Below are 15515 nucleotides of genomic sequence, written 5' to 3'. Positions count from 1 at the left end.
AGAATGCGAATAGACCCAGAGCTCCAACTGCTCTTGGGCATTTAGGGAACTCACATTTAACAGGAATAATACGATATCCTTCCTTGCCCCCAGTCAGGGGAAGAACTTTCAGCACAGTCTTGGAATACCCATTTACACCTCATATATTTACCTCTACCAGGCAGTGTCTGCTCCTCATCACCTCCCTGGTGGCTTCTCCATGGGAGTCATGGCCTGGAGGCAGATTTCTGCCTGTGGGCACCATCAACACTTGGCAGTGGTATGGATGGTGCACAACTACTCCAAAGATCTTGGGATCTCACAGGTTCAAGAGGACTCTGGTTTGGGCAGAAAATACCCAACGTTAGTGTTAAACTCAGGTGAGAAATCATGAGAGCCAGAGTCGACAGCTGACTGTGCAGCTGCAGTGCTCAGAGCATACTGATTCTCTGAAGAGTATCTGTGAGATGTTTTTTCTTAAAACGCCCACAGGAGACTAAGCCTAAAGTCCTGTAACTTCACACCACTCTTCCTTTCCCTGTGTTCCCTTTAATTTTCTCTGTTTCTATCCTGATAATTAACTAGCAAGGCATTTCATCTATATACAAGCTTCTATTTCTCAGTGTTTTGTCTGTCTGTGTTCCTTCCTCTTCCCCTATGTTTTCCATCCCTGTTGTTTGCTTTCTTCATGTGTAATTAGGAATTGGAGCAGTGCATCTGCTGTTAAAATAAAAGGAGAGAACAGTGTAGTTCATTTAGGGAAGTGCTGAGATTAAAAATGGCTGAAATTTGGGGTGTCCATTTTGTGGCAGATTCTGTTTGGAAGCTGGTGAAGGGTCTAGAGCACAAGTCTTATAAGGAGTGGCTGAGGGAACTGGGGTTGTTTAGCCTGGAGAAAAGGAGGTTGAGGGGAGACCTTATTGCTCTATTCAGCTAATTGAAAGGAGGTTGTAGTGAGGTGGGGATCTGTCTCTTCTGCCAAGTAACAAATGAGAGGAAACAGCCTCAAGTTGCACCAGGGGAGGTTTAGATTGGATACTAGAAAAAATTTCTTCACTGAAGGGGCTGTCAAGCACTGGAGCAGGTCGCCCAGGGAAGTGACTGAGTCATCAGCCCTGGAGGTATTTAAAACACATGGTTTAGTGGTGGACTTGGCAGTGTTAGGTTTATGGTTGGACTCGGCAGTGTTAGGTTTATGGTTGGACTCGATGATCTTAAGGGTCTTTTCCAACATAAATGATTCTATGATTTCAAAATATGTTGTTACTTTTGTCTGGAAGTAGGCCCTTTTTTCCCAGCTATTCCTGTAGAGATTAAATTCAGTAGGAAATGCCAATATATAATACTTCTGAAACCAACCATGCTCCTCAGAATGAATGCTGGCTGTTGCTGAATCAGCTGAGAACTTTGTGCATTTCCACACTGCAGCTGACGATGTCTGTGACTCCAGGGCTGCTCTGCAGAGCCGACTGCCTTGGCACAGGTGCTCCATACCTCTTGGGCTAGCCAGCTCCCAGCACTGCTGCTCTGGGAGCTGGGCAGAACAAAGAGCTGGCTGGAAAACCTGATGGCCCCTCTCCAAGGGGTTACTTGCATGGCATGGCTGCACTAGAGATGTGGGATATGGAGGCATGGCCTTCCAGCAGGCTGCTAGGAAATCCAGGAAAAGCCCTGTCATTTGAAGAATCTTTGTTAGACCCAAAATCTTTTCACCAGATAGTTTAAATTTGATGAATCTTATGCAAACCCAAAATTTTATCAGAAAATGCCTGATGGATTCTAGCTGGAAGCAGAGTGACAAGACGTAGGAGCTGGAGTATTTGTGTGAGCCTGCTGGAACATAGACTCAAAAGTGATCCCACCACTGGCTTCAGTAAAAAGACAACGCAAGTAATTTATTGCCACCTGAGAAGTTTAAATTAGAAACAACACAGTGAGAAACAGCAATAACCAGGCTGGCAGGAGAGAAGGGATGTGAGGTGGGTAGTTACAGAAATGGAAGACCAGGAGATGAATTTGATATGTGACACAAAAATGTCCTCTCTTTTCCAGAAGGTTGCATGTCACAGGCAGGGACCGAGGGCATGGGTGGAGGTCAGTAAGGTAAAGCTAACGCTTTCGTCTTCCCCCTGCGGTGTTGCTCCTGCCAATCCTGTTGTTTCTAAGGAAAGATTACTTTTGAGAATGCACTGGAAGTCAAGGAAGCAGAATAACTAAGCAGATTTTTATATTAAGCGAGCTGGGAGGCTGGAAGGAGGTGGCTGGGAACAGTATCATCATTGTAATTTAGCTATCTTTGTGGCCATGTGACAAAGGTGATAAGCTTCACATTTCAGAGTGACAGAAAGTGTTGAAGAGTCCTAGCCAAATTTGGGAGAATCTGAGACCCCATGACAAGCCAGCAGACTTAGCTTTACTGCTTATGTCTGGGTCAGAAGCTGTAAAAATATTTTTAAAAGGAGATGATCCCATTCGAGCCCTGGGTCTCTGCAGTAGCACTGAGAACAGAGCTCTAAGTGTTGTTGCACTGACTTGGAGACAGGGTGATTTTATGCCATCTGAGGATTCATAATCATCCCCTGCTTTTCTTCGCCTCCTTTCATTTCCTTTTCCATTCCCCTAGTACTTTCCCCCCTTGACATTGTGTCTCTTATTAGTGACTCCTTTTCATTGATGGAGGTCAGTGTGTTCAAAATTGGCTGTTGATTTGTGCTGCCTGTGACACCTCAAGATCCTCCCTGGATCTCTTTTTCAGAGGTGCTGAGCAGCTCCTACTGGGTTCCAATGCTGTGGTAAGTGCCCAACGCCCATGAAAACTGGGCTCCTTAAAAATGTTTCCATGCAAGGAACCCAAAAACAAGTCACTCAAGATTAGTGAGCAGTTTTGGAAGTTTGGTCTAGGATTTCTTCCTTTGGGTGAATTATTTTGCCCTTCTTATCTAATAAAAGCATTTTTAGCCTTTTGTTTTCCTGTTTTGCTCAGGTTTGTTACTTGTTACAGTTTTGCGTTTCTTTGCTGTGACCTATTCCTTTTGTCATGATCTCAGCTCCCCTACTTGTGGTTGTCCTGTCAATTTTCCACAACTGTTTCTGGTAATGCCCAGTGCATATGTGCTGAAGCCATTTCTGTGCTCTAGAGAGGTTCAGGAGAAATGCCTGCAGAGTTTATTTAGCCACTGTAAACAAAAAATCAACTTCTTTGCATTACAATGTTTAGGAAGCGTATCTAAGGAAACACATCTAAGGAGATGTATTTGTCCCAGAAGAAAGAAGAGTTAGAGACAAGCAAAACCATTTTTCATGAGATGTATGGGATCATGAGACAGATACTGATAGAAGGAAAACTTTTTATTTGGGAGCTTTTGCCCCATTCTCTATAGCTTGACAAGTAAGGTAGGGGAATAAAATTTTCAGCCCCCTTCTTTCCTGCTTCCCACCACCTCAGAGTGCAAAACATTCATGTAGTAACAAGATTTTTCTTTCAGCATCACTGGGAGTCACTGTCCCCTTGAAACAGCCCTAGGAAAGGCATTCTCCCTTGAGTTTTCTGCTGAGTGAGCTGAATACTGACCTGCTACGTTTTTTTTTTTCTTACAGGAATGAAACTGTTTTACACCAGTTCTGTTGCCCAGCAGCTGATGCAGAGCAGAAGCCTTCATCTCCGGACTCCTCACCAAGGTGGGAAATTGCTACCAGCAAGACCTGTTCTTTTCTATCCCCTACTTCCTTATCATCCATCACCAATCTTCCTGCCCCAGACAAAACTCACATATTATACATGGCCATCCTCCTCCATCCTCCCTTATGTCCTATGTCCTCAGCACTGCTGTCCCCCTCTTTTACCTCCCGGAGATTATTGTTCATACTCTTGTGTGATTGCTTACAAACACCCTCTGGCCTCCACCCAAACACGCCCATGCACCTCCAAGAACATACTTTCAGACTCTGTTCAAACATCTACTTCCATCAACCCACATCCATGCTTGTACCTTTTCTTAGCCTTCTGCATCACTTTGACACCAACATACACATGCTTCACTCTTCTTCAAATTCGTTATCCCACATTATAAGGTGCCTGGACACACACACCAGTATAGACCCGTAACCTCTGAGCTACAGCAAAAGTCACCAAACAAACCAAGGGTTCTGTCACCCTGAGGCAGGGTGGGGGACACAGTCTTACATGTGTCGAAATGGTCTGAGCTTGCTAATGAAGGACAGTTACAGATGGGTACTATTGACTGTTACCAACTTATACCCAGTGCTGCCAGGTGTGGGCACACCAGCAATTGTCATAGCTCTCCCTCATCAGTGAATGACATCAGTGCCAAGACCAAGGGGTCCAAGGAGCTTCAAAAATACTTGAGATGCACATACTGCAGATAGCTTCCATACTCGGCCTTGTCCCTCTGTTCTTGCCATCTCCTTCTCCTCTCACAACTCCTTACATCTCCATGTCACAGACCTACTCCTTTTTCTCATGCCTCGTCACCCTTCTGTCAACAGCAACAGGTTTCTCTTTAAAGATTTCCCTCATCACACTGCTAGATTTTTACATCTGATGTTTGGCATCTGTATAAGAAGCCTGAGCTACTTGGCTGGGCTCTGGACAGAACTGGGCAGCTGAATTGTCATAGTGAGGCTACAGCATTTTAAAAATTATATTTCTCTTGTTTGTTCTGCTCCCTAGAGCAGACTGTGGTTTCTAATTTCCTTCCGAGGAAAAGTGTGATTGCTGGACAACTGTAAAAAAACCAGGGGGTGGGGGTGGGGGTGTGTGCGCATGTGTGTGTATGTTCAAAAGTAGGGTTCAGCCACACTTGGAGGTAGGGTAAGGAAGCAGGACCCCTCCTGCTGTGTATGAAGATGGAAGGTTAACCCCTGTGATATCTCTGCTGAGGGCGTTTAAGCATTGATAAAGCTTGCATGACAGCCCTGTAGGACATCTGCAGCTGCACCTCTGTGGCAGATGGGTACATACTGGCAAGGAAGAGGAGAAGACTGCAGCAGTTTCTGCGGTAGGAACAGCCACCTCTCCCTTGAATTTCTGGAGAGAGAGTGTTGGTTATGTGCTTTATTTTTTCTGAACCGAGGCTCAATTTTGGAGATAGAAGTATTCTATCTTCATACCCTGATCCTTGACCCTGCCCCATTCTTGTCCCAGCCTCCATCTTATTTTTTGATAAATTCCCTCAGTGTCTAGCATTTTCTTATCCTACAATGCTGTCACACCTACAGTGTCTTAAACTCTAGGGTCGTTTTTATCATGTTCATACTTTAGGCCTTCCTTTTGTCCCAGTGACTCCCAAAGGCCCTACCCATCCCTTAAGCCTGAGTTTCCCTGCCCTTCTTGTGCTGGGGACCACCAAATTTCTCACCTGGGGTTTGGCAGGTAAATTGAAGAGGAAGCAATCATTTGTTTCAACAATTTAACAGCTTTGTCAAGTTGCAACTAAAGATGAGTCTAAGTCACGAAAGTCAGAAGTGGAGGTGAATGACAATGACCCCTACAGCATGTTGCACCTAGGCTTCCAGTTGAGGGGCTTCTCATACTGGTCTATGCCTGTCCATTTTATGTCTTTTGTAGCTTGTCCCACTCTGCAGGCCCCTCCTGCTTTTCTTACATTTTTCCCAAGGCTTTCTCTTGTCCTCTTCATTTCCAATAACCCCCAAGCCCAGTAACAGTCCTGAATCTGTGTGTGACAAAATATTCTATGTAGAGATAGGGATGGTTGAAGCCACCACAGCTATTTGAAGGTGAGAAACAGGCACACAGAATTTTTGTTTTTTGAAACAGAGCACCTTTTTTATGTGATCTTTCTGTGTGACTGTTTCAGTCAAAAAGAGCATCCCTACTTCCCACACTGTGCCAGAAGAAAGGCAGAACACATGCAGGGCTATTAAACTCACTGGTCAGCTTTATGCTGGCCAGAAAACATCATCTAGCCTCTGCCAGGTCCTGCAATCAGCCATGGGCTTCCCTCATACTAGAAGTTACATATACAATGCAGTGAGGAAGGCAAAAAATACAGAGAGGGAAGACCCAAGGGTCACTGTGGAGCTGGTGTCCATAGCTGATAGCTATGCTGCTCTAGAATGGCTCAATATGCTGCTGGGGCAAGCTCATCAGATCATTTACAAAGCCTGTCACCCTGCTCAAATCATGAACAGGCTCCCCATTGAACCAAGGCAGAACAAAAGTCAATCAAGACTGAAATATGTGGGTCAGACAGCCTGAATAGGCAATCAGTTCCTGGGTGAGCCAGGCATATCCCTAAATAAGCTCATCAGGGCTCCTGATGGGAGATCCTGGGACACAGGGGCTCCCTGTGCAGCTCTCCTGAGCCCTGCTGAATGGACAGCCAGTCACAAGTGGTGCTGTGGTGAATTTGATAAAGCAGCTTGGGTTTATTCTTTCTTTTCCCTCTCCATGATCAGGCATTTCCCTAAATGAGATAAATCCTGTCAGAACTGATGCCACTAATAACTATCAGCCGTCTAGTTTTAATTAGAGTTTGCTTCATTAATGCCCCGACTCCTCTCTGCACAGCAGATTAAATAATGTACTTGCAGCTCATTTACACAAACCCCCAAACTGCAGGGCTGAGCTGCAATCGTTTAATTAAACAGCCCGACTGATCCCTACCGCTGCCTCGGCTCATCAGTCTAAGCCGATTAAAGAGAATAGGGACTAATAAAGAGCATAAACAGGGAAGTGACTCTCGTCTCTTCAAGGGACTTGGAGGCTCCAGTGGTGATTGGCTGCGTTCTCATCCTTTTCCAGGAACCTTACCTCAGCCCACATCACTTCCTTCTGGGACCTGCAAGAACGAGCCTGCTTTCAGCAGGAATCCAGCCTTATCTTGTGGGACAGAAATCCTTTGGGAGACTGAGGGAACATGGGCAGCAGGAGGGTAACACAGCAGGGAAGGTGAAGATAAAGAGAGGCATCAAGGCAGGAAGAAGAGTGACTTCCTGTCTGCAGGAGAGACCAGCAAGAGCAGCCATACAGCTCGTGTGGGGCAGAAGGAGAAGGAAACACAGGGTACAACAGTAGAATGCTGGCTGTCAGGAACGCTCTGGGACAGAAGTTTGTCTCCTCTTGTGGTTCGTGGTGGTCATTGTTCTTGTGTGGTCTTCCCTAATGTTTGTCCTGCAAGATTTCTGACACTTTGCTATCCCTCCAGCTAAAAATTCTTTGGCTTCACCTGGGTGGGAATGGTTAGGAACATGTCAGTGTTTAACCACTCAGTAGAAGCCAACTCGATGAGGTGGTTACGATCATTCCCACTCGTATTGTTCTGCTTTGCTTCACTGACTGCCACAAGCAGTGCTAGCCCCCTTCTCTCTTCCAACATGTGAATTTCTTGTGGGAGGTTACAGCTCCAATGAGTTTAGCAATGTGAATTTTCCCCCCGGCTGCTTAGCTGGGTCACACCAGCAATCAGCAAGACTGGTGCTGTAGACCATGAATATTAGGAGACAGATTTAATCCCAGAATCTGCCCCCAAGAAGCTCACAGCCAAAGTACAGTATGAGGTGATGGCAGCAGCAGGAAGATTCCTGTTGCTGAACTCTTAGGGCATCCCCATTTCAAAGTACAGTGTAAATCCTGGACATGGACCGCCATTGTCTCCACTGGCTTCATGACCATAACCCATCTTGTGGGTTGGGCTTCCACTGGAGATGCCAAAGATCAGGTTGAGGGGAATGAGGAGACTCCATGGATGGCAGTAGGAGCTAACCCTGCTCCTTTTCTGAGGTGCTGATTAGAGTCTGATTTAGCCAAATCCTATAATTTCATAAAGCAACTGCTCTTTTTCTTGCTGGCTTCTGCCTGTTAGCGGCAGGGTTTCATTCTAGGGATCTGAATAGCCTAGTAATTGCATTTCCCACTTCTCCCAGTCTCACACAGTGGAGACTGGCATCCCAGAACAATGACCTTAAAATGTGTCCAGCAGCAGCCCGGCTCTAACAGGATTACATAGCATTTTCCTTTGTGTGAGGTAATAGGGCTGAGATGAGAAAAATTTGTTTCTATTAGAGTAATGAGAGGAAATGATGGAGTCACAATTGGAGGAAAGAGTATATTCATCCAGTTGCCTTTCATAGGCTTTTCGAAGCCTGCCTCTGGATTGCCTGCAGTGCTGAATAGGAAATCAGCAGAAAATCACCTCTGCTCCAGTGATGGGAAAAGTTCTGCATAAAACTTTAAGTGCCTGGGGCAGGTCCACTTTGGCAATGAACATGGGGATAATGCCGGAGGGCTGAAGGATCATGTCACAAAGGAGACTGGATGGGATCCAGGTACATTTGTGTGAAGGGCACAATCAGATGCCAGGTGGCACTTTGGGAAGGGAGGATGTTCCACCTGCATTTGTGGGAGAGAGAAAGTCTTTCCTCACTGGAAGAAGTGCAGATGAAACCTGACCTGCTTTTAAGGCAAAGGAGACAAAGAGCCCTCCCAGGAATAGCAGAGGTTGGGGATCTGAACAGAGTCTTCTGGAAGGGTTTGGATGTGTACTGAGCAGAAGGGCTAGGGTCTGAAACATCTATGGAAACATCCATAGAAAAGTTGGGCAAGCTCTGCTGATATTTTTCCGTAATATTTCCTCTCTTTCTGGTAGGGAGACTGCTGCTTAGATCAGGGTTGAAACAGGATTAGTGCAACTGGCAAGTGTTTACTTCATGATTATGGGCCAATTAAATTGTAACTCAATATAGTTTAGACTTCAAACAGCTGTGTACTCATTTCTAAAGTGCCTGCTGGATTAGTCACCGTCACAGATTGGTTGCTGCCTGGCATCACAGCGCCAATTAGTGGTAAGGAGACATGTAAGCCATTGGCTACATCTCCAAGCCAGCCTTTTTTGCAGTTCTGGTGAAATTCTCTCTTGCCCCACTTCTGACTTACCAAAGCACTCAAATGGAAATATGTGTTCTTGCTGGAAGAAGTCTTTTGTGCTTGTCGTGGTTCAGCCCCAGCCAGCAACTAAGCACCACACAGCTGCTCGCTCACTCCCCTCCGGTGGGATGAGGGAGAGAATCAGAAGAGTAAAAGTGAGAAAACTCATGGGTTGAGATAAAGACAGTTTAATAGGTAAAGGAAAAGCTGCGTGTGGAAGCGAAGCAAAACAAGGAATTTATTCACTACTTCCCATTGGCAGGCAGGTGTTCAGCCATCTCCAGGAAAGCAGGGCTCCATCACGCGTAATGATTACTTGGGAAGACAAACGCCATCACTCCTCCTTCTTCCCACACCTTATATGCTGAGCATGATGTCATATGGTATGGAGTATCCCTTCAGTCAGTTGGGGTCAGCTGTCCCGGCTGTGTCCCCTCCCAGCTTCCTGTGAACCCAGCAGAGCATGAGGAGCTGAAAAAGTCCTTGACCAGTGTAAGTGCTATTGGCAACAACTAAAACATCTCTGCATTATCACCACTGTTCCCAGCACAAATCCAAAACACAGCCCCTTTAACTCTATCCCAGCTGAAACCAGGACAGTGCTCATTGCTCCATTTTTGCATGTGGGAGGGTGAAGAGTGGATGGACAGATTTTGTATAGTTCTTTGAAATCAAACCTTCAAACATCTTTCTTCCCAGCTCTCTGAGCTGCATAAAAGTATCCCACACCCTAAGCACCCGTGGTTAAAAAACAAAATCTGATTTCATTTACTTCTGGAGATCTGCTGCCTCTGACTCTTCATGTCTCTCTACCTGAATTCTCTGTTTCCATTGAACATGTGTTTGTTCTTTGTCCTATGAAGTCATGCTGAAAGACATTGGCACAAAAGAGCCATGAATATTATCCACTGCACAGTTATAGCATCATGTCCCTCTTTGGACCCCTACTGTCGTAGTCCAGAAGCATGTCTCCTCCCACTACAGCTCTCACTTTGCCCTTGGGTCACTCTAGGTCCTGACAAATCCACAAGACTTTGTTTGGATTGTGAATGCAATACCCCTTAAGGCTGAGGCCCACAAAGTTGATGAGAAATGAACCACTCTCCAAGTCAATTCTCTTTTTAGACACCACTGAAGCATCTTAATAAAAAAGAGGTGGGGAATGATGATTTTCCACGAGTATCTATCACTCTTTAAGCATTACAGAAAACCAATTGAGCTACCCAGCATTTTGCCCAAACTTGTAAAAGATTGACCTTGCCTGACAGAAAGAATGAAAATCCAGTTCATGAATTGGGAAGTTAGCCTTTCTGGCTTCGGATTGCTGGCAGGATATTTGATATATGATCTGGAGGTTAGTGCTTCCTCTCAGCTCAGAGGTACCCAGTGGCTCTGGCCCAGGTCTGAAACATGATAATGATTCTAGTCTATATCAAATCAGATCTATAACCTACTGCACAAAACAGCATAACAACTCTGACTAATTGGCCCCCAGCTGGCAGTGTCAAGTGCAAACTCCTACAATTAGTGGACCATGGAGGCTGAATCCTTCTCTAATTCTTAATGAAGAACACTCCAGGTCAGGCTTATAGCACCTGGACATGCCAGTGGAGAGCAAGCCTCTTCACCCATGGTCTGTGCCTTGTGTGCTCTGAGGACAAACAACTTCATATACAAGCTCTTCAGCCTGACTTCTTTCATTTATGCTAAAGTCCTCTGCAGCACGGTTTTTGAAAACACACAGAAGTTTGAGCAACATTGCTGCTTTGCTAGCACATCCTGTTTGTGCTTTTTTCCTTATTTCTTTTCCTTACCGAGGTCACAGACATGAAAAGAGGAATTTTTCTGCTCCTTAGCAGCTCATCTGCTTCTTATTCTTTCCTCCCTGTAGACTTAATAATCCCGTTCAAGATATTATGATTGGAGGTTGTGAGGGTGCTGCAAACAGGCAGGGATGGGTCAGCGAAGTTCACATAAATATTCCCCTGGCTCACAGTTGTCAGAGTTTTGATTTTAGAATGACATGGGGATGAGGGTGAGGAGTAATATCTAGACCCAGATTTGAACTCCTCTTAAACTTGGGAGTGAGTAGATACCTTGCTTTTTATGAGTGTTTTGTACAGTCAGAACTAGCGTCTTTAATTGCTTTGCAGGAGCCTAGGTCCAGAACCACAAAGGTGTTTAGCGCATGTAGGTTTGGGGGAAATAGGGAAACACAATTACAAGCAAAAAAAATGTTTTAGAGAACATCCTTAACACCATAGTTACCAACAACCTTGGGAATCTCTTGCAGGGAGGTATAGTTGGCAATTCTTCTGGTACTATGACCTGGGAGGAATGGCTCTTTCTGGAAGCATCCAAAGAAACAGGAGGTGAGTTTCAGATGCAGTGTCTCAGTCCTGTAAAGGAGATCCACCAGAACAGTTTGGCACTATCTCCCACACAGGCATTTCTCTGCTCCTTCTCTACAGCAGCTGGTGCAGCCACTTTCAGGCAAATTGGGAGAACATGAGGCTGGGGAAGTTAAGTAAGGAATAGATGGGCTCCTCCACGGGAAAAAAAAATCTCTGGCAGAAACTGGAGTCTCCCTGTCATTTTGGTTGTTTTGTTTGCCTCTATCAACACCTTTCTTCAGGAAGAAGGAAGATGGCAGGAGAGAGGCCTAAGAAAACCCATCTGAAGTATCCTCTTTTGAAACTGCAAAGATACCCATCAGACACAGTTTCTGAGGGCCTGAAGCTGTATCCAGCCATTGACTGGCCACATGTTCTTCCAGTCCTTCCTCTTCTTTTGTTACTTCTGTTGCTTACAGGGATCCTGTCCTAGAGGAATTCAGACTTGGATTCAGTTAACCTTCTCTCACATGTGACAGTGCTTGCCATTTCTTGGGCTGCAGCAGCAGTAACGTCAGTGAAATAGAATCAGTCATAGCCAACCTTACAGTTGTGGGAGCCACCTTCAACAGCTATTGAGATCAGTTAGTTGCTGTAATACTAGGTGATTCACTCATGGCATGCAGGTGATCCTCATGTTCTCTCTCCTGTATTGCAAAGAATTCCCTGCCCACAACATTACAGCTTCTTGGTACCAGTGGAATGCAACATAAACACCTGCTGTATCCTGTGTTTCCTGTGTGATAACACCACAGAGACGCATGGGAAGAGGCTATGACAGCTTTGGAAATAGTCCTGTGTCTAGCACTGGAAAATGGACGCAGGCAGTTGATTAGGTAATAGCAGATGGACTGTGGTGGAGCTCACACCATTCATTCTAATCCTCTACTGATACCATCTGACCTGATCTGCATTAGTCAAGATGCACCCACCTGCAAAATTGGGTCATTCCAGATCTTTTGTACACTAAGGTGAGTGCTGTTGAACTTGACAGGTGGTTTCTGTGGACCCTCTGCTCACACACTTGTTCATGGCTTACATGACAGAGAGAGATAAGGCAAAGAGATTGAAAAAAGAGCCAATGAGAAAGAAAGGGAGACAGACTCACCCCAACAAAGACAACAGTGCTACTGTAAGGGAAATGGATGGCAAATATGCTATACAGAGAAGGAGAAGGAGCAGGAAAAGCAGGAAGTTAAAAATAGCGTAAATTAAAGACGAAACTGGAGGGAACAAGAACATATGAACAAATGAGCAGGTCCCTTGGCTGGAATACTCCTGTTCATGCCAGCATTCTTTGGCAGTGACAGCAATGAGGCTGTGGCCCTTTATTACACATTTTCTTGCAGTGTGATGTCAATCCAAAGGCCTTTTGTCTTTTCTGTGCTCTGCAATGCTAACTCACTTTTATGCACATTCATCTTCTGGCCACCCCCATGGGACAGGCTCTGTGCTCAAATACAATAAGCTATCCTTTTGGAAAAATGGGTCTGTGCTCCAGAGTTCCTTCTTATGCATGTGGCCCTGGCAGGCTTTCACATGTTTCAGGAAGAACTGAAGGGTCTGAGATGCTGAAGAGGAGTACACTGTACAGCTGCTCAGGTCACTCTACTTGGGCAAACAGCTAGATAGCTGAGGGAGAGAGTATAAAGATGTTGGGAGATTTTAGGGACCATCACCTGGCCTGTTCAAAAACTGCAGAAAAGCTGGAAACCACTCCATCTTCTGTGAGGAAACATCATCCTGAAGAAAAGCATCAAGACATGAACAGGAGCACTGAGCTCAGTGAGATTTTTCTTTTGAGACTGAGGAACCTCACTCTGGCCACACCATTTGGAATTGTCTTCTAGTAACTTTTAACCACCGCCGGTTGGCACCTTGTTTCTTTCAACACACAGATTGTACCATCATCGCATGTATTTGCCTAGTGACTAGAGCCATGTGTCACCTTTGTCACGTCACACATTGTTATGTTTCTGCTTTCCTGTAAATGGGTTATGATGCTCTTATTATTGCCTGTGTATCTGGGTTGACTGCAATGTCTGTCATTCCGTCTTTTGGGGAAAGAGGGAAGATGGGGATAGGCTACCCTATGTACATATTGCTGGTACTCTTTTGCACATATCTTCTGGCATGACTGGCAAAATATGACAGATGCCTGTAATTTCGCAGAAAACACTAATGTGAGAGTGCTAGATCAAGATGCACAAAAATGGATGATGCAGAATTACATTGTGAAACATATTGCTGTGCTGTTACAGCACAGTTGGATCTGATAAGCATGTTACAGATTGTCTTAAAATATAGCATATTGGGCTAGATCCTCCACTGACTTTGGTGTAGTCCACTGGCATAATCCCATTTAGCACCAGCCATAGTTCTGCTCAACAGCACAGTAGAGTTGATTGTGTCAAGGCAAACTCCTATTTTTATTAATGATCTTGCCCAAAAGGTCCATGTCTGTGTATGAAGTGTAGGGATTGGAATTGTTTTACTTCCTCATAGGGAAGAAAGGTTTAAGTGGCCCTAGGGGAATCTGAGCTTGTATGACCAAATGCATAAGCTGCTAAGGCATCCTGGTTTCCAAATGGGAATGAAGAAAGATAGAAAAGGGAATAAGGCCTCAAGGAAGAGAAGTGGCATGAAGTGGATCAGAATGTGAATGAAGCAGCAGTGACAAAAAAGGTTAGAACTTGGAAAAGTAGAGCTTTGTGCCTGCTGCACAAGGCTGTGGGGATGGTCACTGGATTGGGGAAAGGAGGGAGGAATGCTAACCATGCTGTTTCTATCTTGGTCTTCAGCCATAGGCCAACCCAAAATGCTAGATCTGAACACACTGGAAAAGTCTGGATCATACCTAATTTCTGAAAGATGGTGAATGGCATTTGGACTGTCTGTACTGAGGATGGTGATTTGAGGCTGTGTTACTCTTTACGTTGCGGAGGACCAGACTTCCTTCTCCTTGGTTTGGCACAAGCAGTGGCCTTCTACTGGGCTGCAGCGATCACAAGTGGTGAAATAGCTGAGCTACTTGAGAAAAGAAATAAAATTTATCTGGGTTACACAAAGATCTTCCTGTGAAGCAGCTCACTCACTGCCTTCAGTAATCAATTACCCTGATCCCTTAGGAAGAAACCCAGAGGTGCAGTCCAACCCAAGGTCTGTCACAACAGGTGGAAAAAGAAGACCACAGAAGCCTTTGCTTAGGTCTATAAATGCCAAGAGTTGTGTTCCTCACCCAGCTCACAGGTAGCTAGAATAGGAGAGCCATGGGCTGAGGATATATGTAAGGTTTCCTTGCCATGTAGAGGCTCTGCTGCCTCCCAGCCCTGAATTCGTCTCATTTTAGCAGTGAAATTCGATCTTCTGCATGATTGCACCGACAGGCTTTTGTCAGCGAATTCGGTGATGTTCAAACCTGCCTCAGGGATGAGAAGCCAAGAGATCTGAGTAGAAGTGGCAGAAAGGCTGCTGCTGAGAAGCCAAGTTTCTCTTTCCCGGGGTGCTGAGCAGGCAGTTACACTAATGCAGAATGCCATCTGTTTTTTCCTTCTCTAAAAGGTCGTGTTTACCAAACATTGCAGAGGCAAGAGAGGTGAGGGTTAAAGCAAAAGTAATTAAACCCTGCAGAACAGGGCCACCCTATGCCTTCACTGTCCATTTGGTGCTTTTCACACCTCAGTGATAAGCACAGGTGCCCTGTTTGACACAGCCACAGGTAACCCCCTCTGCAGTAACAGGCTGTGTGACCTCCTCCTAGTCTAACCTGCAGAGACATCACAGCAACCAGTGTGGGGCACCAAGCACCAAGGTGTGGCCTGCAGCTGAGGAAGACGCTGTACTTCCTAAGCTGAGCCCTGTGCTCCTGCAGCTGGTGAAATAGGAAGCAGGGCTGGGAAGGGAGGAGGAAAGAGGGTGTTCCAGAGAGGTGGCTCAAGTGTCATTCTGAGGTGTCACCCAGACACACATAGGAACTATAAGAAAAAAACTGTGTGACACCCACAACACCCAGCACAGCCCAGGTCCAGCCTTGCACCATAAACACCGCTTCTCATTCAGTGGGAGTTGCCTTAGCTGTTCCTCTGGAGGAGTCTCTCTGCCTCCATGAAAAAGCAGAGATCCTAGTCCTCAAGTGGCTGAAGTTAATCAAGGAGAACCTGGCCCTCAGACAGGCAGCCAGCCCAGACTGACACCTGGACAATCATCTTTGCACCACGAGGGCATGGGGTGCATCAGAA

At 45.5% G+C, this 15515-nt stretch overlaps 1 protein-coding gene across 4 annotated transcripts in view; it reads left to right on the top strand.

Annotated features, from left to right (window-relative positions):
* The window catches only part of IQSEC3 (IQ motif and Sec7 domain ArfGEF 3), a 106187-nt gene that overhangs the window by 42773 nt on the left and 47899 nt on the right, over window positions 1–15515 (top strand). For all 4 annotated transcript variants that reach the window (XM_075116197.1, XM_075116222.1, XM_075116204.1 and 1 more), the window contains exon 2: window positions 3577–3657. In XM_075116197.1, the coding sequence (XP_074972298.1) occupies window positions 3577–3657 (81 nt within the window). The remainder of the gene's footprint in view (window positions 1–3576; window positions 3658–15515) is intronic.

The sequence above is a fragment of the Phalacrocorax aristotelis genome, chromosome 1, assembly GCF_949628215.1.
Source record: "Phalacrocorax aristotelis chromosome 1, bGulAri2.1, whole genome shotgun sequence".
Lineage (NCBI taxonomy): Eukaryota > Metazoa > Chordata > Aves > Suliformes > Phalacrocoracidae > Phalacrocorax > Phalacrocorax aristotelis.
This window is presented reverse-complemented; position numbering and strand designations above follow the sequence as displayed.